This window comes from Oncorhynchus tshawytscha, linkage group LG26 (genome assembly GCF_018296145.1).
Source record: "Oncorhynchus tshawytscha isolate Ot180627B linkage group LG26, Otsh_v2.0, whole genome shotgun sequence".
Taxonomy (NCBI): Eukaryota; Metazoa; Chordata; class Actinopteri; order Salmoniformes; family Salmonidae; genus Oncorhynchus; species Oncorhynchus tshawytscha.
The window spans coordinates 9,948,423-9,973,562 of NC_056454.1; the positions used below are offsets into that span (position 1 = coordinate 9,948,423).

The window sequence follows — 25,140 nt, forward strand, 5'->3', positions numbered from 1 at the left end:
GTCCTAGCCCCTCCTTTGAGGGCCTGCAACAGTCCAGAGCACTTTCACAAAGGGAGAGCCATGGAGCTGAACTAACCATTCGCCCAACACCTCAGGCTTACATAAGCCTTGGGAAGGGGAGTTGAGAGTCCGCCAGCCCATGCAGCACAGGAGGGGAGCAATCAGTGGCAGCCAGTCAATGAGGGTAGCAGCTCTGAGGTGCAGGCTCTCTTTATCTCCTTCCAAGCACTTCCAGGCACCACCACCACCACAGCACCAAGGGGCTGGTTAATGAGTTGGAGGAGCTGGAGGGAGTGGCTGTACAGAAGGGGCTGAAGTTCACCGGCACAAGCAGCAGGTGGAAGAGTGAGAGAGAGCGTGAGAAACACTGATGCACTGACTCTGTCAAGGAGACGCACGCCCTTCACCTGACTGAGGTATTTTTTTTTTTTGATGGGTGAATGTTCGTTGTTTTGTTTTCTTGTGTTTGTAGGGGGTTGTGGTGCATGGCACAGGTGTGAACAGGCTTTGATTTCGTGAGAGGGTTGTTTAGTGAGCCAGCTGAGCGAGAGCTGGTGTAAAACCCTTCCTTAGGGCTGACAATGGTTTCAGAGTTGTCAGGAGTGAGCAGGTGTACGTGTGTGCGTTTGCGTGAATGCATAAGTGTGTCGGTTTCTGGAAGCCTGTGTGCATGTGTGCACTGTTTGTGTGGCCCTGCTTGCATTGTTTCTATGTTGTGTATCTGTATGAGCCTACTGTGTGGGTGTGTGTGACGTGTATGCAATTACAGGTCATTATAAAGCTGAGGGGATACGCATAGTACGTATGACCCTGCTTGCATTGTTTATGTGTTGTGTCTTTACTGTTTGTCCATAGAGGTCTTTTGGTAACCTGCCTTGCTCTGAATTTTCCAATGACGTCTCTCCTCTCTAACCAGCAAGGTTTCTCGGGGGCTCTTTATGTTGAGTTGCTGCATGACTTCAAGGGAACAAAAGTCTGAACCATTAGTGGAACAAACAGCTCCCTACTGTACCAACACATCTCCCACTTAGCATTCGCCAAATTTGAATGGTCCGTTTAGCTTGGTGAAGCACTCTGAAGGTCTCTGAAGAGCCCACCCATTCGTCATTTGACATGGTGGTCCAAATATCACCAAGTGAGGCCATAGTGGTCCGATCCTCTGGACAGTGGATAGACAAAGAGGCCAGTGAACGAGGAGGCAGGACATTAGAGAAGAGAGTGGGTGGCTCAGGGAAGGGGCCTCCATGATAAAGAGAAGGCTTCAGTAATGGCCTGCATTCGATATCTGGTTCAGCTGTAGTTCAAACTGTGTGTGTGCGTGCAATTACAGGTCATTTCAAAGCTGTGAGGAACTGCGAGAGTTAATCACTTGTGCATTCCAAGAGTTTGGCTTGAGTGTTGGTAGAATTCACTTAATCTGAAAATCAGGGAGCTTTTAATCTCCAGACTATTATCCAGAGAGCTCTGGCTGAGGTTAAACCAGTACAATGTGGCACAACTACAACCTACATAAAACCAACAGAGGAAAGACAACACATACTACAACCTATAGACAACCATAATACAAGTTACCAAAAGAGGAAAAATGGCACATACAGGATCATATGTATTTTGCTTCCCTTTACTGTCTAAATCCACAGAGACCCCTACTACATAGAAACAACCACTACTGACAAAAAAAAAAAAACTACCATGCAACTTCATTGTTACTGAATAGAAACTTAACTTATCAGGTTCAGTTTGAAAGTAATTGATGACCAAAGCCCACTCAAACACAATACATCTAGCTCTCTGTGGTATTCACCATGCAATTGTGTTCTAAAAATATGCACATCTAGTACCTTCTTCAAAGAATTCAACACAAGACCTTACAGTGAAATTAACAAGCATTCGGAAAGTATTCAGAAAATGCATTAAATAAATAAAAATCCTCATCAATCTACACACAATACCACATAATGACAAAGCGAAACAGGTTTTTAGATTCTTTTTAAAAACAGAAATAGCTTATTTACATTATTCAGACCCTTTGCTATGAGACTTGAAATAGAGCTCAGGTGCACCCTGTTTCAATTGATCATCCTTGAGATGTTTTGACAACTTGATTGAAGTCCCCCTGTGGTAAATTAAATTGATTGGACATGATTTGGAAAGGCAAGATTCAAGATTCTCTGGTCTGATGAAACCGAGATTGAACTCTTTGGCCTGAATGCAAAGAGTCATGTCTGGTGGAAACCTGGCACCATCCCTACGGTGAAGCATGGTGGTGGCAGCATCATGCTGTGAGGATGTTTTCAGAGGCAGGGAGACTAGTCAGGATCCAGGGAAAGATGAACGGACAAAGTACAGAGGGATCCTTTATGAAAACCTGTTACAGAGCGCTCAGGACCTCAGACTGGGGCGAAGGTTCACCTTCACAACGACCCTAAGCACAGAGCCAAGACAAGGCAGGAGTGGCTTCGGGACAAGTCTCGTGGCCCAGCTAGAGCCCGGACTTGAACCCGATCGAACATCTCTGGAGAGACCTGAAAATAGCTGTGCAGGGACTCTCCCCATCCAACCTGACAGATCTGGAGATGATCTGCAGAGAATAATGGGAGAAACTCCCCAAATACATGTGTGCCAAGGATGTAGCGTCATACCCAAGAAGACTCGAGGCTTTAATTGCTGCCAAAGGTGCTTCAACAAAGTACTGAGTAAAGGATCTGAATACTTATGTAGATGTGATATTTAAGTTTTTTATTTTCAATACATTTGCTAACATTTCTACAACCCTGTTTTTGCTTTGTCATTATGGGGTATTGTGTGTAGATTGATGGGGGGAAACAATCTAATCCATTTTAGAATAAGGCTGTAACATAACAAAATGTGCAAAAAGTCAAGGGGTCTTAATACTTTCCGAGTGCACTGTAAATACCTGGTAATTGTCTGTACCATGAAATTAAGTGTTAGGCTAAATGTATATTCTCCAAACACACAACAAGGGCAGGAGGGAAAGGAAATACCACAAGTGTCACAGCTGTTGGAAGGAGCAGACCAAGGTGCAGCGTGGTGAGCATACATTTTCTTTATTAATCCAAATGACACCAAACAAAACTATAAACACTACAAAAACAAACCATGAAGCTCACACACAAAGTGCTCTAAACAAAGTCAACCTCCCACAAACACAGGTGGGGAAAAGGGTACCTAAGTATGGTTCCCAATCAGAGACAAAGATAGACAGCTGTCCCTGATTGAGAACCATACCCGGCCAACTACAAAGAAATAGAAAACATAGAATGCCCAACCCAACTCACACCATGACCAGACAAAAATAGAGACATAAAAGGGACCTCTAAGGTCAGGGCGTGACAACAAGGGCGGCAGGGTAGCCTAGTGGTTAGAGCGTTGGCCTAGAAACCTAAAAGGTTGCAAGTTCAAATCCCTGAGCTGACAAGGTACAAATCTGTCATTCTGCCCCTGAACAGGCAGTTAACCCACTGTTTCTAGGCCATCATTGAAAATAAGAATTTGTTCTTAACTGACTTGCCTAGTAAAATAAAAATAAATAAAAAAACATGAGGAGGCCAAACGCAATAAGACATCTATAGATTAAGGACAATTCCACAGAAACAGAATGACAATGAGACTCCAGTTTTTCACTTTTAAAGTACACCAAACAAAAAACATTGATTGCAAAGTTAAACAAACCAACTCTATTTCCCACTTTTAACAATTTCCACTGAAAATTTTACAAAAACACATTTACTCGAAGAACTGTGCAGGAGTAAATCTTGGTAACAGAATGTAGGTAAAATCTCCCTCAGGTTTTCTGACCACGTTTTTTAAAAACTTTGTTATATCTACTTTGAATTAAGAACGGGGTGTCAGCATTGATATGACACCTTGAGTAAAAAAAATATATGTTTAAATTCTAATTGAAGTACAGTAATAAAAGTGGTTTAACATCCGGTACAGACTGACATCATGGGTCCCCGAATTGTACTATACAGAAATGCATAATTCTCTTCATGGTTATGTATCCTGAGTAGGTACACAAAGGTAGAAAACTTTAATATCCTCCTTTGCATGTTTGGGTATGATTCTACACACTGGCTATTATTCTAATGAGCTCTGCCCCCAACAAGACCACATTTGGTTTAGTCCAGACCAAATCTCTACCAATCATAGACTATGTTTCACAAGTTTGGACATCCCAGTACAGCACAGTAGAGTGGAGTCCAGTACAGTATAGTACAGTACAATACAGTAAATTATACTGTACTCTACTCTAGTGTGCTCTAAGGTACTCAATGACTGTTTATGAATGGACAAAGCCATCGATCACGTAACATCCTTCATTCCTATGTGAAGATTCAATGGAGCATTTGAAGCCAAGGATGTCTGTTAAGGTGGTGTTTCATGGATACATAACATGCACAGTTTGAGCTACTTCAAGAAGTGACGTTGCAGGGTAGCTCAGTGCTGCCCCTCATTGAATATCTCAAGTTGAAGGCCGACCAGAGTACTGCAGGCTGCCATTAGCAAGGAAACTATCCTAACTTCTTCTGTGTGCGATTTTAAAATAATCAGTTCGAGGACATACATCTGCTGTAATAGAAGCAATTATTGGTTCCTTGATTGTCTTCTAAATATACATATATTTTTTACACAAAGATCGACATTTTCCAAGTCACTATAATGGGGAATCCTGTTTTCTGCAAAGAATACCTGCAGTACCACGGGTCGGCCTTGAACTTTGTGGCTTCGATGAGAGGGGTCAGTGTTCTTACCTGACTGTACTGCACTAAACTTTACTCTAGTGTTCTGTTCTGTACTGTTCTGTATTGTACTGACTTCTACTCTACTTGACAAAATGTCAACCACTTTTCAACATCCATTGACGTCCGGTATCGGTCGGTGCTCAGTGGGTGAGAGGGCTGGTTACAGTACAAGGAAAGAGAGGGGGCTCATGGGTAGGTGTCAGTAAGAGCCGGGAGAGGTGACATTAACTGGAGAGAGAGAGAGAGAAGAGAGGCAGAGAGACAGAAGGAGGGGTTGTCCAGAATGTTTTCACACTTTCTTTGACCACCAGATGACAGGAAGCGAAAGAAAACAGTTATGAGCTGAACAGTGGAACAGTGGCCAGTGGAAAGGAGGACAGTAGCACTAGACCCAACTGTGGTTTGTGACTACTATGAATTTTCATTGTAGCTAATTCATACTGCTATTCTGTTCCTCATTTTTCTGTCATTCTGTTACCAGTTTGGTAACAGAATTAAATGTTTTAATCCGTTAATAAATTACAAACCAAATTGTTATCAGTAAAATGAGGGAGAGAAATGGAAAATATCTTAAAGATATGTGGCTTTTTGGTAAAGTTTTTGTGCTCTACTTGTTGTGCTCCTATGAGCTTTTTACATGAGCCCATAAACATTGTGGGGTCTAGGAACAAGGTTGCTCGTCACTAGATAAGAGAAGGCACACACCTGTATGCATATCACCTCTCTCTTTCCATATATGGAGGGAGGGACAGAGGGAGAGAGAGCGCAAAGTTCAGGTGCTGTAAATCGCATGGTGAGATGTACAGGTAGTCTGCTGCTGCCTGCTAGATCCTGACACATCTCGCCCTCTCCTCTCCACTCCTGTTCCCTACACATCAGGTGAGTCCTTTGAGTCCTTTGTACAAAGTAACAAGCTAACAGTCGGTTTCTGTGTGTTTTCGCAAAGACGTCATGTAGAAAAGGGGCATTTATGCGGCATGAGCTCTATTGATGTGGACAATTAAGGACAAATTATGTCTTGGTCGCTGTGAAACCATGGGAGGTTAGCCAGGGAAAATGGACCTATCAGATGTAGATATCAGCTAAAGTAGTAAAAATGTCTGCCTGCAAATGTATTGATATTGGTTATAGGATAATAATTTATTTGAATGGAAATGGGATTTGTTTGAACAGTATATTGTTACAACAATATGTCTAAAATAAGCCAAATCAAAAAGGGTAGTTTTGAGATTAATATTTTAAATGTCATTATACTCCTTAATTTAATGAATATGAAATTTGCATTACAGAATCTAGACATACTCCATATTTGAGAGAACACTATAAAGAGTATAATGACATCAAGATGTTGTCTGTATGGTTGACAGAATAATAGGGTTTTACAGGAGGCATGTATCGGTCTAAAAAATGTCATCATGATTTTCAATACAAAATGTGTGATGCTTATTCCCAATGAAGTTCCTATGTGGGAATTCATAGCGGTGGGAAGTAGTGGTGCTAAATCAGAATAAAGAAATTACAAAACACAATTTTACAAAAATCAACAACAACAAAAATTATGTATATGGGCCTTTATTACACCTGTATGAGCGGACAAAAATAGTTGCCAGTAGCACGGGGATAAAGAAAATGTCTTGGCACGCCCATCTCTAAACATTGGCTTTGACGCTAGGCAATATTTCCTATACTTACAGAAGGCAAATGTTGATATTATTTGGCAAGGGTTTTATTACAACATTATTGTGTTTTGATGTACATTATATATACAAATGTATGTGGACACCCATTGAAATTAGTAGATTTGGCTATTTCAGCCACACCCGTTGCTGACTGGTGTTTAAAATCGAGCACAACAGACCATGAAATCTCCATAGACGAACATCGGCAGTAGAATGGCCTTACTGAAGAGCTCATTGACTTTCAACATTCCACCGTCATAGGTTGCCACCTTTCCAACAAGTCAGTTCGTCAAATTTATACCCTGCTAGAGCTGCCCCGGTCAACTGTAAGTGTTGTTATTGTGAAGTGGAAACATCTAGGAGCAACAACGGCTCAGCTGCGAAGTGGTAGGCCACACAAGCTCACAGAATGGGACCGCTGAGTGCTGAAACACTCACTACCGAGTTCCAAACTGCCCCTGGAAGCAATGTCAGCACAAGAATGGTTCAGCAGGAGCTTCATGAAATGTGTTTTCAGCCGCACACAAGCCTAAAATCACCATGCGCAATGCCAAGCGTCAGCTGGAGTGGTGTGAAGCTCGCCACCATTGGACTCTAGAGCAGTGGAAACGCGTTCTCTGGAGTGATGAATCACGCTTCACCATCTGGCAGTCTGAAGGATTAATCTGCGTTTGGAGGATGCCAGGAGAATGCTACCAGCCCCAATGCATTGTGCCAACTGTAACGTTTGGTGGAGGAGGAATAATGGTCTGGGCCCGTAGTTCCAGTGAAGGGAAATCTTAACGCTACAGCATACAATGACAAACATACATACATACAATGACATTCTAAACTATTCCAACTTTGTGGCAATAGTTTGGGGAAGGCTATTTCCTGTTTCAGCATGACAATGGCCCCATGCACAAAGCGAGGTCCATACAGAAATGGTTTGTCAAGATCGGTGTGGAAGAACTTGACTGGCCTGTGCAGAGCCCTGACCTCAACCCCATCAAACCCCTTTGGGATGAATTGTAACGCCGACTGCGAGCCAGGCCTAATCGCCCAACATCAGCGCCCGACCTCACTAATGCTCTTGTGGCTGAATGGAAGCAAGTCTCCACAACAATATTGCAACATCTAGTGGAAAGCCTTCCCAGAAGAGTGGAGGCTGTTATAGCAGCAAAGGGACGGACCAACTCCATATTAATGCCCATGATTTTGGAATGAGATGTTTGACGAACAGGTGTCCACATACTTTTGGTCATATAGTGTATTTCTAATCCCTTTTAAGACTTTTTATGTTAGATGTATTGTAAGACCCCTTTCCCATATTTGACCAGAAATCTAAGCATTTGCTTATTCCTAATTTTCAGGATGGAAAATGGTTGAAAAATGTATATACCTTAATTACTCAAAATTATAGACTCTTAGCCTTCATTTTACACCAAAGTTGACATGTTAGTGCTCATGGGTCTTTTTACATGGTACACACTGTGGGGTCTAGGAACAAGGTCGCTCGTAACTAGATAAGAGAAGGCACACACACCTGTATGCATATCACCTCTGTTTGCCATATATGGTCACTAAAGTAATCGACAATCAAAAGTGTGTGTGTGTGTGCGTGCATGTGTGTGTGTGTGCGTTAGAGAGATGTTAGAGAGAGAGAGAGACAAAGTTCAGGTGCTATAAATGGGTTGGTGAGATGGGCAGGTAGTGACACATCTCACCCTCTCCTCTCCACTCCACTCCTGGTCCCTTCACATCCGGTGAGTCCTTTGTACAACGTACCAAGCTAAGAAACCGTTTCTGTGTGTTTTCGCAAATAAGTGATGTAGCAAATGGGAGTTCATGTGGAATGAGCAAATGGGTGTTTATGTGGAATGAGCTCTGTGTTGAGGTGGACATTTAAGGAGAAATTATGTCTTGGTCATTGTGGAACCTTGGGAGGTTAGCTAGGGAAAATGGCCTCAACACGTATCAGATATATAGCTATCAGCTAAAGTAGTGACATTTTTTGACTGCAAACGTATTCATATTGATTATAGAAGAAACATTTATTTGTCTGAAAATGTGTCTGATAATGTGTATATTGTTAGTAACAATATGTCTAAAAATAAGCAAAATCAAAAAGAGTAGTATATTAATATTCATATTGTTAAGGTTGAATAAATGAATGTGAAATTTGTTTTACAGAATCTAGACATACTCCATATTTGAGAGAACACTATAAGGAGGATAATTACACCGAGATGTTGTCTGTATCATGTACGATTCAAAGATCATAGGGTTTTACAGGAGGCATGTATAGGTCTAGAAAAGGCCCATTTCATCATGATTTTCAAAGAAATTGCATGTGATACATATTTAAACACCATGTTAAACATGCTTCCTCCCATTGAAGATCCTATGTGAGAATTGCCCGTACAATCTGAGATACTAAAAATATTTTCCGCCCTATTATCCAATCATGACACAGGCAAGATAAGTGTCGTTGTGATGAATCATTATTGTATTACTCAACAGACCTCTGAACAGCAGTTATGGGAGGAAAAATGGTGCTGATAAGTTGACTCAAAGTTATTGTTTTATGATAAGCAAACACGCATTTATACTGTGGTTACTCTACAAGTAGAAAGGCTCATTATGAGCGCAACAGTCTGACTTATCGTCAATTTGAAATGAACATTTTGTGAACAATCACTCACTTGGTTTTATTTCATTTGACAACTTACAGAAACGAAAATCAAATAGTTTTCAATATCATGAATTTGGCTGGGATGTGCAAATCAGAGAGAGTGTTTTTGAGGACATGCATACACTGCATGGAACAGAAAGGAAAGATAAGCTATAGGTTTAGCAGTGATACACATTTAAACAATATACACACACAAACCTACATGTACAAATTACCTCGACTAACCCGCACATTGACTCGGTACCGTTACTCCCTGTATATAGCCTCGTTATTGTTATTTTATCGTGTTACTTTTTATTATTTTTTACTTTAGTTTATTTGGTAAAAAATGTCTTAACTCTTCTTGAACTGCACTGTTGGTTAAGGGCTTATAAGTAAGCAATTCCCTGTAAGATCTACACTGGGTAGACGTGACAAATAACGTTTGATTTGATTTGAAACCAGCATGGAGCAACTACACAGTAACGAGTTGATGAAGCTGTGAATAGCCTATCATGGGTTTTTGTAATTATGAGCCTTATATTTATTATTGAATCTACCCAGAGTGTTGGGGTGGGTCATTTGATTGGTTGACAAAACACTCAGGCTACAAAGGGCACAATGTAATAGGCCTGCTAGTCTGTTTCAGCGATGGCTGCTGTTTGGTTTAGAAGCCATATGGAGACGAGTGTGTGGTTACAAGAAACAGACAGAGTGCAAACACAGCACAATATTACTTTATGGTCCACTGCTTATAAACTGAACTGGGCTTCCATGGTCTATCAGCAGCCAGCCAACTAGCCAGCCTGCCAGCCAGTCAGCCACACAGTATGCTGTTCCAGCCAGCCCTCTCATTCTCTAAATGAAGATTCTATTAATCAGGAGAAATAGTTCTGTTTAGTGGATGTTTTGCTCCTATATGTTGTTGGGGACTATCGCTACTTGATATTCAATTAAAGCCTTTTTACAGTGGACATTTGAATAAGAGTAGCCTATTCTGTGTCCGAGAAACCAGTCCTAAAGGTTTAACGCCTTGACAAGACCACAGTTCTCTATCTCTCCCTTAGATTGATCGAGAAATTATATTAGCATTATCACAAAAACTTGGCTTCGCCTCAGCAGCCAAATGTACCAACTAAATGACAAGCCATAAATGTGTCAATCCCTGTATTTACAGCATGCTGTACAATGGAATGGACCACAAAATTAAGCACACGTTAGACACATATCTATTCATAATTCTGTCAGGTCCTCGATACAAATAAGGCATGAGACCATGATGCAAAAGTTGACATTCAGCTATCTGTCAATATATACCAATATAGCAGTATAACTGTAGACACTGTAGTAAGGCACCATGTGTTTTGACACTCAGAAAATTGGAGACTGCTGTGTTTAAGACTGTGGTAACAATTGGGAGGTACTGAGACTTTCACTTCCTGCTTTGTGCCACCTGCAATGGTGGCTTCAAAATATGTTGTTCCTTTTGTGTAGTACAATGAGCACAGACTTAGACACTCTTGAGCAGTATACTCCCGTTACCATTCTATGACCTGAGATAGGAAATACTCTACTGAGGTCACATCCAGGAGTGAAAGTAAGGCAGTACGGTCTGGTACGGCGTGCCGGCAAAATAAATAGTGGGGGTATGGCATACCGGTAAAACATGATTAAAACAAAATAATTAAAGCAAAATGCCAAGAAAACTGTAGGCTATTACACTATTATGTATCATTGCCGCATGAAAAATGAGCAAATGGGATTGAAAATGTGTAGTATAGCTTATGCTCCAAAATGTGATGTGGTTCTACGAGAACACTCACGCTTTGCCAAGGCAGGGAGAGATGAGTGGCAGACAGCAGTAGACGTACTGTATCAATTCTGGCCTGATGACAATTGCCAAATGCCGTTACACTTTTTGGTGTTTTGTGTAACAGATGTCTTTTTCCATTCACCACTGTTTGGAGTCTGGAAATATGTTGCGAGTGGATGAACATGTGCGGTTGGCCTAGTAAAGGAGCTCTTTGAAGTGATTGTTTGACAATCAGATGACAACATCAAGACTGGTTGTGTTTATGCCACAGTAAAAGGTCATACATTTTAATAGTTAAATGAGAAATCTTTACGGCTTGGCCCACAGAGATCCTATTGAATCAATGGGGATTCTGTATGGAATTCTATGATAACCCAACACTAAACAATACATTAATTGCACTATAACAGTGACAAACGGTGCCCACAAACTGTTAGGGCCTACATAAAGCTGACCCAACAGCAGTCCCAACACCTTACCACTGCTACACCTGGCTTTCAACGCAGCCTTGTCTGGCAGCGAAACAGTTCATTCAGCCTCATGTATTGCCTTTAAAACAATCTAAGCTGATATGGCTGACTTGCTTGAACAAATGTGGTTTCTACTGATGATTGCGATGTACAAAATATGGCATAAGGGGACGACAAGCGGATAAGAGGCCATCCGTAATTCCGATGAAGACATTAATGAGCGAGCAACGACGAACGTCGTCAATATAACTGTTTGTTCAGCACTTTTGAAATGTACAGCGACAGAATTCAGAACATGGGCAGGTCTTACAGTGTACTCCCTGTACAACAAGTCAGAACCGTAGGATGAATAAAGGGGGCATATAAACAGACAATGAAAGCTCTTACAACATTCAATGATTACATTTCTCTAAAACAGGTTATAGGCTACAGTACATATGCACCACCAAGTTAGAACAGTAGGTGAAATTAAGAGGTGAAAATAGACGTCAAATAACACAATTTTATTATAGAATGTTGCGTGTGCTGAATTTTCACGTGCAAGCCAAGTGTCACCACTACTATCAGTGGCACTGTCAAAGCTGTACAAAAAAAAGTTGGCAAACAAGCACACGGCCATGAACTATGTGTTTACAAAACCGCGTTGGTGAAAGTAGACCAAATTATTAGGTTGAGGCACATGAGCTACTAACAGCGTATTACATAACATACACTTAGTATTACTTTCTTAGCTACAGTAGACATGCCTCCCTGGCATATTACATCGTTTATGCAGCAGCATACAGGACATTTTTGGACTCGCGGCAGTTCTTTGTGGGCAAATTTTGTCATGAAACTTTGTCATTAGTCCGGCATACTCTGGATTTATCGTGGGAACTCTGAGAAAAAAAACACACAGCCACTCCACTGAATAGCAGGCTAACATTAGTGATTGCTTTGCAATGCTTGAGGTTAGCCACTGGATTCCTTCCAAACGACTCATTGTTGAATTTGCGATTTCCAGCTTGTTGTGTAATGTTTATGTTCAATGACCGATGAGCATCGATACGTTTTATCTATAATTTATCTTCTTTATAATCTTTATATGACAAGGATTAAAAAGGAGTTGCCTGTAGATTGTCGACTTGATTCATGATGATGACTGCTAGCTTGCTAGCTAAGACTTTGAAAGTAAGATATTGACATGATCAGTCCAATCAAAGCTACTGTGCATATAACGTGATTTGACGTCATTTTATCTGTGGCCAATGACCTTGAGCCTTCTTGAAAGGGCACTTGTAATATAACTCTATGGCAGGACCCAAAGGGCTGAAAATCTGGATGTCTACCCTTACTAAGGACTTAAACTTGGTGATGACGTACTGTCCCCGTGAGTGACAGAACTGAGCCAGGCAAGGCAAGCCACCCCCCAAAAGAAAAAAAATACATATATTTATTTATTTAAAAAAAAATGTGGGGCTCAAAACAGGTGGGGCTCTGATTAGGCCCACACACAAGCGTGTGCACACAAAGGACATCCAGTACAAGGAATACATTGAATCTAGTTTCACCCCTGTCACATCATTGACTCTGCCAATGATCAACTCATTGACTTATGGATCAACTCCTCCCCTTAGTCATGTGAGGTAGCAGAGCAAGATAACACTAGGCAACAGTACAGATTATAGAGTTTGTGTCTGTTTTGATGATGTTTTTCGGTATTTCAAGCCCTTTGAATCATTGTCTGGAATACTATTGAACATGTAAACAACAGAATATGAATAGGTTGGCTTCATTAATAAATAGTGAACGACCACTAACTCACTCACTCACCCCCCTCCCCTTCCCTCTAGGTATCTTCTCCAAGCTGAATCTGGCACCATGCCACAGATCAAGGTCAAAACCCAAGTTGCAAAAGTCCTCAATAAAACCACACCAGGGCTGCAGATATGGAGGATAGAGGTGAGAGAACAGCACATATTTCCTTTGTCATCACTACATAATGAATATGCCGAACATGTAAATAACAATTTAGGTTCATTATCAAACTTTTTCACATAATGAAATTAAATGCAATTGAACTGGTTCCAATTTTCCAATTGGTCAGGCCTTGGAGATGGTGCCCTTCCCTTCTAAAGCATATGGAAATTTCTATGAAGGAGACAGCTATATCATTCTATACGTAAGTAATCAATGCAACGTTATGATGCACCCAAAATAATACATACAGTGACATCCCAGTAACATCATGTCTCTCTCTGTCTGATCTCGTAGACCAATAAGATAAACAGCTCATTCACCTACGACATCCACTTTTGGCTCGGAAAGGACACCTCCAACGACGAGCAGGGGGCGGCGGCCATCTACACCACCATGATGGACGAGCACCTGGGGGGTGTGGCTGTGCAGCACCGCGAGGCGCAGGGCTATGAGAGCGACACCTTCCGCGGATACTTCAAACAGGGCATCATGTGAGCTACGTAGTCCACACCCTACACCTGCCTACTGCATGGAAAGAAAAGGAACAACTCTGATACAATGATTCCCATTGAACACAGACAAATTAGCAGCAGCTCACATGTATCCAATGCAACGTCACTATTTACACTAGAGACAAGCAACTTGAGTTCCTCCAACTCATCACTCAAATGGCTTAACCTCAAAGTAACACACCCAAACACCCATAAAAATAAATCTACCCAACACCCACACACAGTGTAGTGGCACTGTCAATGAGCACAATACGAAAAAGCCTCAAACCAAGATATTTGGAATGATTATGGCGCCATGAAAGACAGTGGCAAGAGAAACACCTTGATATACAAGAGGTGACAATAGGAGGAGCCAGAATCCTGAGAAAAAAGGTAGGTACTGGTATTTCTGTAGCCATCATCGGTTTTGTGCCATAAATTATAGTGAAATTATATCACCTCCCCCTCTCTACAGCAAAAGGCCATTTCCCCTTGTGGTGACTTACCTAACATGTAATGGTTTTCAGAAGCATCAGAGGTGTATTCACTAGGAAACGAGTAGAGACAAACAGGCTGAAACGGGAAGGGATCTACCTGAAGATGTCCAATAAGAAAAACACATTTTTGTTTCAAAACCTTTTGCTGAAATTTGCGCTAATGAATACAGTCCTGGTAATTGCCAAATAACAACAGAAATGGTTTCAGACCATCATTCATGGCTGTCATCTACCAACATTTCTTGGGCGTGTTTTTCTGCAGCTACAAGAAGGGCGGCGTGGCATCTGGGATGAAGCAGGTGGAGACCAACACCTACAACATCCGTCGCCTGCTCCATGTCAAGGGGAAAAAGCATGTGGTGGCTGGAGAGGTGAGAAAGCTCAAGCCAACAGTGACCCTTGTGGAATATACTGCCTTCACAGCCTCTGCTCTGCCCCTGACTAGGATGTCTACTTCAGTTACTATATTTTCTGCTTCAATTTGACTTGACTAGAAACAGCTCAGCCGGTGCATGTCACTTCCTTTTCTGCCTCGGAACAAATGCAAAACACTTCATGTACAGCGGATTGAACTTAAGTTCAAGTGCATCAATTATTAGTCACATTTGCTGCGCCACTGGCTACCATGTAGCTCCTCACTGACATAATCACAAGAAAGCCTATCAAGAAATTACACTGACGTGCCTTATCCATTACAAAAATTCCAAGGTTAAAGGTTGACTCAGCCAAATGACATTGCGACAAGCAGCACCTGAGATATTGAGATGAGCGAGATGCAACACTTAGCGCTCACATGGTCACACGCAGTATCTGTGCATGCGCACGGTTCGCTACACGCTGTGTACAGCGGGACAAAAACAGCAGAGAAGTTGAGCCTATTAGTTGTTTGCGGAAATTGAACCATTATGCTGTTTATTTTCTGCATCTATGTCATATCGCTGAGTCTACCTTCAATGTTCAACTCAGACATACTACTAATTGTGAAAGCTGAGTAGAATAAGGAAGATATTGTTAACCCAACGAGTACCCCATAATGCCGGTGCGTTTTAGACTTCTAACCCCTTTTTCCAAACAAATGTAGCTACAGACTTCTGGGTTGTACCATTGGATTAGTCTAGTTCATCTGCATCCACAGATACCAACCATTCTGTGTGATTAACGGGGGCTGTGCTAGAGTGGTGTTTGTGAAACAAGGGAGTATTCCAAAGGGTCCCGGTGCCAGGTCTTTTTACAGAAACATCTGTGTCCAAATGATTGGAGCTACAAACTATTAAAATCTATCTATAAAAAGCTGAGACTCCCACGGATATTCTACGATGCTTAGGTGCGACACACGAGTCTTTAGAAGATAAGGTTTCTACATAAAATATCATAGGAAATCCCAGGACATAATGTCTGTAATACTGTAATAATCTCACAAAGTCACTGTCACAAACTCCAAACTCCATACAGTTGTCACTGACTAGTTGGATATTCAATTCCCAGTGAGCCAACAATTTCCCTACTTATAGCATTTATATTCATTTTTTATCCGATTTTTTTAATCAACATTATTATGGAATTCATCGGTGTTTTTTCCATCCCCATCAATCCCCCTTTCCATCATCATCATCCCCCTTTCCATCCCTATCAATCCCCCTATCCATCCCTATAAATCCCCCTTTCCATCCCTATCAATCCCACTATCCATCCCTATAAATCCCCCTTTCCATCAACATCAATCCCCCTTTCCATCAACATCAATCCCCCTTTCCATCACCATCCATCCCTCTTTCCATCCCCATCATCCCCCTTTCCATCATCATCAATCCATCCTTGAGAACAGGTGGACATGAGCTGGAGCAGCTTCAACAAGGGGGATGTGTTCCTGCTGGACCTGGGCAACCTCATCATCCAGTGGAACGGACCCAAAAGCAACCGCATGGAAAAACTCAAGGTAAGGAGACATTTCTGACCACAGCCATAGAGATACTACAGCAATACTACTTTAACAAAACTTTACGGGTGACATTTTCGTTGTCTAAACGCTGCGAGCAAAATGGACAGATCTCGTCAGAGTTTAGTTCCTGTCTGTGCTTCAAGATTTTTTTTATTTAACCAGGCAAGTCAGTTAAGAACAAATTCTTATTTAAAATAACGTCATAAGAACCGTGGGATAACTGCCTTGTTCAGGGGCAGAACAACCGATTTTTACCTTGTTAGCTCGGGAATTCGATCTAGCAACCTTTTGGTTACAGGCCCAACGCTCTAACCACTAGGCTACCTGCCACCCCATTTTACCACCCAAAGTTTTAATGAAGTGAAACTGTGGAGCGGTGGTACTTTGTTTTTACTTTGGTGCATCATGAATGAGAGATAAGTGAAAGCAGGGGTTCAACCACATTGCTTTCACACCTCCAAGCATGTGAGGTCAGTGATAACCATAAGGAAGAGAAGTGAGGACGGGTGCATTTTTTAAAAGTATTCAAACAAGGCCCCTATATAGGAAGACCTCTGCCTCTAAACCTAACCCTTCCAGCATGGAAAGTGTAACAGTATAGCTTCCGTCACTCTCCTCGCCCCTACCCGGGCTCGAACCAGGGACTCTCTGCACACAGACAACAGTCACCCACAAAGCATCGTTACCCATCGCTCCACAAAAGCCGCGGCCCTTGCAGAGCAAGGGGAACCACTACTTCAAGGTCTCAGAGTAAGTGACGTCACCGATTGAAACGCTAATAGCGTGCACCACCGCTAACTAGCTAGCCATTTCACATCGGTTACACTCAACCAGTGATCCGGGTCATGGCACCAATGTAACAGTATAGCTTCCGTCCCTCTCCTCGGGCTCGAACCAGGGACCCTCTGCACACAGACAACAGTCACCCATGAAGCATCGTTACCCATCGCTCCACAAAAGCCACGGCCCTTGCAGAGCAAGGGGAACCACTACTTCAAGGTCTCAGAGCAAGTGACGTCACCGATTGAAATGCTATTAGCGCGCACCACCGCTAACTAGCTAACCATTTCACATAAGTTACAACTAAGAAAGGAGTGTGGTTCCAATGGCTCAATGGTGGGTTTGATTGTAAAGTACTGCCCCTGCACTCAAGGTGCTTTGGATAAAAGCATCAGCTAAAAACTAGCATTCCAAAAACTAGTGCCCTAGTCCCCTGGTGGTGGTATGATTGGTGGATATTGTCACGTTTGTTTTTCTCTGCAGGGGATGACTCTAGCCAAAGACATCCGTGACAGGGAGAGAGGGGGACGGGCACAGGTGAGCGTGGTGGAAGGGGACGACGAGAAGTCTTCAGAGGAGGCCATGAAGCTGATGAAACAGCACCTAGGAGAGACAAGACGGGACATCAGGGACTGCATCGCACCTGACGACATCGTCGACCAAAAGCTGAAGTCCAGCGTGAAGCTCTTTCAGTGAGTGCTGACCACTGACATGACCTCAGGGATATCTATAACCTCCTTATGACCTGTCATTGACATGTACTGTAGCAGATGTGAACTAGCTACTGAGAGCTAGCCATTTTTCTTCCAGAATTATTTTTAAAAAATGATGTGTAACATTCTGTTTGTTCTGTGCAGTATCTCAGATGCCCAGGGGAACCTTGTGGTGCAGGAAGTGGCAGTGAAGCCTCTGACTCAGGACCTGTTGAATCACGAGGTGATTCTCCAATCAGGGAAAGGGGAGGGGGCATGTTAAAGGAGAAGGGGTTTAAAGTGCACTTTGTTGCCACTTGTCTACTCAAGCAAAATTGTATCCAGAATTCAAAGTACAGTATTTGGACGTGTGCTATTAAATTATATTGACTGAGCTTAAGCCTAATAAAATGATCAGGTTCATACAAGAATGAGAAGATGATAAGGATAATGATAAAGATCCTTCTGCGAAATGTGTAAGCTGAGAGAGATAAGTATGTGTAAGTTTTACACTAGTTCTGTGATGTTTTAATGAGAACTGAAAGAGAGACTATTTCTGCCCTGTGACACCGAACAGAGACAAACATGCTTCCCCTTGAGGGCTTGCATGTGGTCTCAACAGTCAAAATTAGCCAAACTTCTAATACTAATACATCTAGATTACAAGGGGTACACAGAAAATAAATCCACTGTCTGTCTGCGTCTAAGTATTTCAGTAGCCAACACTGATGTAGTTTAAAACCATGAGAAATGAGGCTCACATGAAATTTGAGGATTACAGTAACTGGTTCTCATAGTAATTGGTTCTCATTTTTAGCGCAGTGAAAATGAATCTGTTGGGATTGTTACAGACATTCTCGGTATGCCACATAATAATTGTCCCTATGTACAGAAGTGAATAATGCAGTACTGGCACTCAGGAAAACAGTAAACCTCTTTACTGGGCAGTAGAGGTATAAATAAATAAAATGTCATACATGAGACATCTAATCTATATCTACTAATTTCACAGGACTGCTTTCTGTTGGATCAAGGTGGTACACGAATCTTTATCTGGAAAGGAAAAAAGGCTTCCAAGACAGAGCGGTCTGAGTCTTTGGATAAAGCAGAAGTGAGCCGCACCTCGACACATATTAGTTTCACAATGGTTTTGATACCCCTTTGCTGTCCCCTATAGGCTTTTTAGGGGAATTCAGACTGACTGTTATAGGGGGTCCTAAAATATCAAACACCCTCAGTTTGTACATCCCATATAACAAATGCCCAAACAAGTTAACCCTGAAAACCAGCTGAACACCTGAGACACTTATTCTGGTCCTGGATCTAAGCTCCACTCAATGATTTACCCTCTCTCTCTGACACCCATATATCTATAACATTCTAATGTATGAATACTTTGGTACGTTCCTAGCAAAATAAAAAATAAACAAAGCACAGGAATTACATTCCATGTGATCCCTACAGATGTACAATTTTAATTTGAGCCAGTTTGGAAAATAATCCTGCAGCAACAAGAAATGTGAACTATTATGTGGATTGTAATGAATGCAATGATTTTAGGGGTTGATACATTTTCATCAACAAAATAGTGATCAAATTAAGATCCCACATCTGTATTTTAAAATCTAAAATCTTGGATTTCTAGGCATACAAGAAGGCGAAGGGGTACCCTATCTCCACCTACATCGAGACGGTGAATGATGGTGCTGAGTCTGCCGTATTCAAGCAGCTTTTCCAGAGGTGGACCGTGAAGGGTCAGACTGTGGGGATGGGCACCACAAGCAGCACAGGGAAAATTGGTGAGCAAGTCACACTGGATATACACTCAATGCACAGTAAAACTCAAATGATGTCAATTAGCCTATCAGAATCTTCTAAAACCATGACATCATTTTCTGGAATTTTCCAAGCTGTTTAAAGGCACAGTTAACTTGGTGTATGTAACTTCTGACCCACTGGAATTGTGATACAGTGAATTATAAGTGAAATAATCTGTATGTAAACAATTGTTGGAAAAATGACTTGTATCATGCACAAAGTAGATGTCCTAACCGACTTGCCAAAACTATAGTTTGTTAACAAGAAATTTGTGGAGTGGTTGAAAAATGTGTTTTAATGACTCTAACCTAAGTGTATGTAAACTTCTGACTTCAACTGTATTTCTCAACTTGACTAATGAAACTAAGCACTCAGTATTTACTGGTAAAAAAAAATGTGTTTTCTTGACAATGCAGCCAAGGTTGAGCAGATCAAGTTTGATGCAACTTCCATGCATGCAAGGCCTGACTTGGCTGCCCAGCAGAAAATGGTGGACGACGGAACAGGCGAAGCAGAGGTTGGTTGGTAACAAGAATTCTTCTGTCACATCCTGTTATAACTAGCTTTGACACAATAATGATTCATAATCCTCCCCTTTAAACTATACATCCAATGGACACCAATATGTCCTATTTTCCTCCAACCAGGTGTGGAGGTTAGAGGACAGTGAGCTGGTGCCTGTGGACAGGAAGTGGTTGGGCCACTTCTATGGAGGCGACTGCTATCTCATCCTCTACAAATATGAAGTCAGCAACAGGAGTCACTACATGCTATACATGTGGCAGGTCAGAACACCCTGCTAGCCACCATTCCCTGTATGACATAGCTCTTTTTCTGCTTGGCAATCAAGCTTTTGTTAATACCAGAAAATGTTGATACGAGAAGAGCTTAATTTCATGACTTAGTCTCTGGCTTGCTTTCTGCAACCTATGCAGATAGATAACTAGGATGTGTTTGATGTGTGCAATATAGGGTCGTCATGCGACCACGGGAGAGCTAGCTGCCTCTGCTTTCCAAGCCGTGAACATCGACCGGCAGTACAACGGGGAGCCAGTTCAGGTCCGAGTGCCCATGGGGAAAGAACCACTCCACCTCATGGCCATATTCAAGGGCAAGATGGTGGTCTATGAGGTAAGCCCTCCATGTGTTCCTTTGTCAATTACTTTTCAAGGACATTCTTGGAATGTTTCAAATCTATCGTCTTAAAAGATTCTCATTGGAATCTCATAACGATTTGTATGTAATCATTCGATTGTAATCATGGTTTGCAGGAGGGGAGCTCCAGAGTCAACTCTAAACATGTCCAGCCGGCAGTTCGTCTCTTCCACATCCACGGCACCAACGAGTTCAACACCCGCGCCATTGAAGTGCCGGCACGCTCTTCGTCCCTCAACTCCAACGATGTCTTTGTGCTCAGCACTGACACTTGCTGCTATCTGTGGTACGGAAAGGTAAGCAGCAAAAACGCCATAACCTTGTAATCCAGGTTAAGCAGAGTAACAGGTCTCCAGCTAAGCATTGATGAGGAGAGTACAAACAGTGGCGTCATGCCCCCTCAGATTTGCCCAGTTTTTTGAAAAATTCTGATGCTAATTCCGAAACTTTATTTTTAAGCCCAAATGTTATCATAATTATCTATAAAAAGATCTGTCAGCGGTATTTGGGTGGAGGGGCACAATGATTGGACCAGCCAAAAAGTACAAGGAATGTTTTTTAGTTTTTTAGATAAGCCAGAAATTACTAAATGTACTAAAGGTTCTTGGGTTATGATACTATATACTAGTGTGGCAGTTGTACTAAACTCCTAAGTCATAAAATATCCTAAATAATCAATGTGCATGATTAATAAAAAATTAAACAGGTACAGTATATATATTTTTTACATAGAATTAGGCGATTATGGCTCTAGATTGAAGGAAAAGGATGATTCAGGTGTTTGAAAATTGCACATACTTCGTGCCCCCTCTAAAATAATGGGTGTCTGATGTCCCTGAGTTCAAGGGCAGTACTTTACCTAGTTATGCGACAGGTATGACTCTCATCCCTTGCAGGGCTGTAGTGGCGATGAGCGAGAGATGGGCAAATCCCTGGCAGACATCATCTCCAGGAGGGAAAAACAGGTCATTGCAGAGGGCCAGGAGCCGGCTCACTTCTGGGTCAATCTCGGAGGCAAGTCCCAGTATGCCGACAGCAAGAGGTACTACACTTGATCCCTTGGTTTTATAGTTACCTAAGGGCCCTGTTCATCTGAATTCAGTTAGCAGATTTTAACTTGTTTTATTAATGAACTCAGAAAAACATTGTTTACAACTGAAAATTACATCCCTTTTTTGATGCCTTCTTCCTGATCCGTCTGTGGTCTCTGCCAAGGCTTCAGGAAGAGCACACAAACATCACCCCACGTCTCTTCGAGTGCTCCAATCAGACAGGCCGCTTCCTGGCCACGGAGATCACCAACTTCAACCAGGACGACCTGGACGAAGATGACATCATGTTGCTGGACATATGGGACATGGTGAGGGCCTGTCTTTTTAGCATTTATTTGTATTTATTAGGGATCTCCATTAGCTGCTGCCAAGATACTCTTCCAAGGTACTCTTCCACTCTTTCATTAAGGCATTTACATCACAAATTAAACAAAAGATAAAACAGTACATCATATAACATTACACCACTACGTATTTACAATAGAAAATGTATAATACCACCATACAATATTGCAATGAACGTGTGTGTAGAGTGAGTGTGCTAGCGTTTGTGTGCGTATGCCATGTGTCTGTACCTGTGTGTGTGTGTCACTTCACAGTACCTGCTATTCCATAAAGAGTGACAATATTGTCCGCTATCATCCTCAGTAATTTTCTATCAAAGTTGTCAGATCCCGGTGGCTTGTCATTGTTGATAGACAAAAAAAATAATGTAATCACCTCTTCTGCACTCACTTAATGGAATTCAAAATTGCAATGCTTGTCTTTCATTATTTGTTCAGTTATACTTGAATGTGTAGAATCAGCATTTGTTGCTGGCATGTCATGCCTAAGTTTGCTAATCTTGCCAATGAAAAAAAAACATTTTAAAGTAGTTGGCAATATCAGTGGGTGTTGTGATGAATGAGCCATCTGATTCAATGAATGATGGAGCTGAGTTTGCCTTTCTGCCCAACATTTCATTTAAAGTGCTCCGAAGCATTTTTACTATCACTCTTTACATCATTTATATTTGTTTCATAGTATAGTTTTTTATTATTTTTATTCAGTTTAGTCACCTGATTTCTCAATTTGCAGTACAACTTGCCAATCGGTTGTGCCTGGAGTCCAAACTGATTTACCCTGTTTCCCCATGGTTACAGTTTGGGTTCCAGGCTACTACTGTACTGTCCTATGGTGGCCACTATCAATCTACGGTCTGGAGGTCTGGTTCTTGTAAAACACAAGCCGTCCTGAGAGGACATCCTTCCTTACAAACCCTTGACCTCTTCTTACTCAGGTGTTCCTGTGGATCGGCAAGGGAGCCAATCAAATAGAGAAGGACAATGTGGTCCCCACGGCACAAGAATACCTGAAGTCCCACCCAGGGGGTCGGGATGTAGACACCCCCATCGTGATGATCAAACAGGGCTTTGAGCCTCCCACCTTCACTGGCTGGTTCCACGCCTGGGACCCACACATGTGGAGTGTATGTAGCAAGAATGAGTAATTATGAGATAATAATACACATTGTAACAGGGTCATGTGCTTATAACAAGTCTAACAATGCATTATAACTGCATCATAATGCATTACACCTGTTGGTTTCAAGTGTTACCAAAATGTGTTTACTCGGGGCACAAAATGTTGATTTAAACAAGCTGATTATTATGTCCACAGGGAGGGAAGTCCTACCAAGAATTGAAGGCTGAGCTTGGAGATGCCACTGACATCATCCAGATCACTGTGGTGAGTCTACTCTCTCTCAAGCGCACTAACATAATCTGATTTATGAAACTGTTCTCATGTAAGCATTCTTTACAAATGCAGTGCATCTACAGTATGCAACTGGAAATGTATTTAAGTGTTAGTGTTAATCTGACTCACGGAAAACAATGTCCACCAACAGAGTTGCCGAAAGGTCTAGCCACCAGTTGACCTGGTGTTTTAACCTAGCCTAGCCAATTAGGAAAAATTATGGCATTGTCACAGAAACCAGTCAGATATGATTTTCTGCAACGGTTAAAGGAATGGTCTCTGTCTGTTTGTGGCTACAGGAGAGAACCACATCCAATTCCACTCAGAATAACTCCAAGAACACTGGAATACCACTGTTGCAACCTACCGTTCAGGCCACCTTCCCTGTAGACAAGCTGTTGAACTGCCAGACAGAGGACCTGCCCGAAGGGGTTGACCCCACTAAGAAAGAGGTAAACTACACCCTTGGAACTCCATGATTGGTCTCTCTTCAGTCGTATTTCAGAGTAGCTGCCAGCTAAATGCATGCTTATCGTTCTATTCATCTATTGTAACATGTACTATACCATACCTTTATCTTTTCCAGGAGCATCTTTCCAATGATGACTTTGCTCTGATCCTGGGTGTGTCCAGGGTAGAGTTCTACTCCATGCCCAACTGGAAGCAGCAGAATTTGAAGAAAGAGAAGGGTCTATTCTAGAAGGAGTATATCTACACCGTGGGCCTCATTTTGACAGTGTGTAATAACGGCACTGTTGTCAAATCTTCTCAAACTCTATTTCAAAAGGAGTTTGGAATGCAAGCGTTTGAAATTCTGCATCTTCAATCTGCACTGTTATTTGTGCATCTTAGACCTGCAGAAATATTACTCCAGTGTGGACATGACATGATTTTTGAAATGAGCCCCACTAAAACAAAAGTATATGGAGTATTTCAGACATGGTTGACACTTTTTTGCGCTTTCAAAATGAGGCCCCTCGTGTTTTGTCATCTAGTCTTGCACTTCTACTCTTAGCCAAGAGTGTGTGAATGAGTGGGTCGTTCTCAAATAACTGTAAACAACATATTAAAGCGCCTTTAGGTTTAGTCTTGCAAATAATCTATGATTTGTTTTCTTGCTTCTTAAATGTCGCTGTTAAAATTTAGGCAATCGAGTTATGAAGATGACATTTGTAGTTGATAGAAAGGATTCTACACATTCTATTATTGGAGATTTAGCATAGGCTTCATTTGCAGCACTTTCCACCCCTGAATTGCTACTTGTGTCACAGAATTATACTGGATATGTAATGTGCCTGTCAGGCATTTAAAAATAAGTAGAATATGATGTTGGTTCTATACTTTATGTCCACAATTAGCCTTAATATTGAAAACATATCTGCAAAAATATATTTGCAATCTTCAGAGGACCACAAGGGCTTAGTTTATTAGTATGTACTTTGTGTTTCATAATATACATGTTGAGGTGTAACGTATCAATGAAATTATGACTGTCAAATGGAGATATCTATTGGGGTATTTTGTTTTTGCTATGTTGGATAAGCAGATGAATACATCTCTATGAAGATCCTTCATTTGCAATGCTATAATGACAGTCAATAAAGACCCTATTCCCCAGTTTGTGTTTTCAATACCTTCA

At 41.7% G+C, this 25,140-nt stretch overlaps 1 protein-coding gene across 3 annotated transcripts; it reads left to right on the forward strand.

Moving 5' to 3' along the window:
• Positions 1 to 315: 315 nt before the first annotated feature.
• Positions 316 to 25,118, forward strand: vil1 (villin 1). Of its 3 annotated transcripts, none has more exons than XM_024388783.2 (20): positions 316 to 416; positions 13,214 to 13,322; positions 13,468 to 13,542; positions 13,635 to 13,831; positions 14,591 to 14,699; positions 16,154 to 16,264; positions 17,531 to 17,739; positions 17,905 to 17,983; positions 18,752 to 18,850; positions 19,385 to 19,538; positions 19,974 to 20,074; positions 20,205 to 20,342; positions 20,530 to 20,688; positions 20,829 to 21,008; positions 21,609 to 21,754; positions 21,928 to 22,072; positions 23,044 to 23,232; positions 23,424 to 23,492; positions 23,801 to 23,953; positions 24,088 to 25,118. In XM_024388783.2, exons 2-20 carry the CDS (start codon positions 13,242 to 13,244, stop codon positions 24,199 to 24,201), a joined length of 2,508 nt encoding a protein of 835 aa, XP_024244551.1. In that variant the 5' UTR covers positions 316 to 416; positions 13,214 to 13,241; the 3' UTR covers positions 24,202 to 25,118. The 3 variants fall into 3 exon arrangements, with proteins under 3 accessions (XP_024244551.1, XP_024244550.1, XP_024244552.1); XM_024388782.2 differs by lacking the exon at positions 316 to 416 and adding an exon at positions 5,545 to 5,645; XM_024388784.2 differs by lacking the exon at positions 316 to 416 and adding an exon at positions 8,127 to 8,190.
• Positions 25,119 to 25,140: the final 22 nt, after the last annotated feature.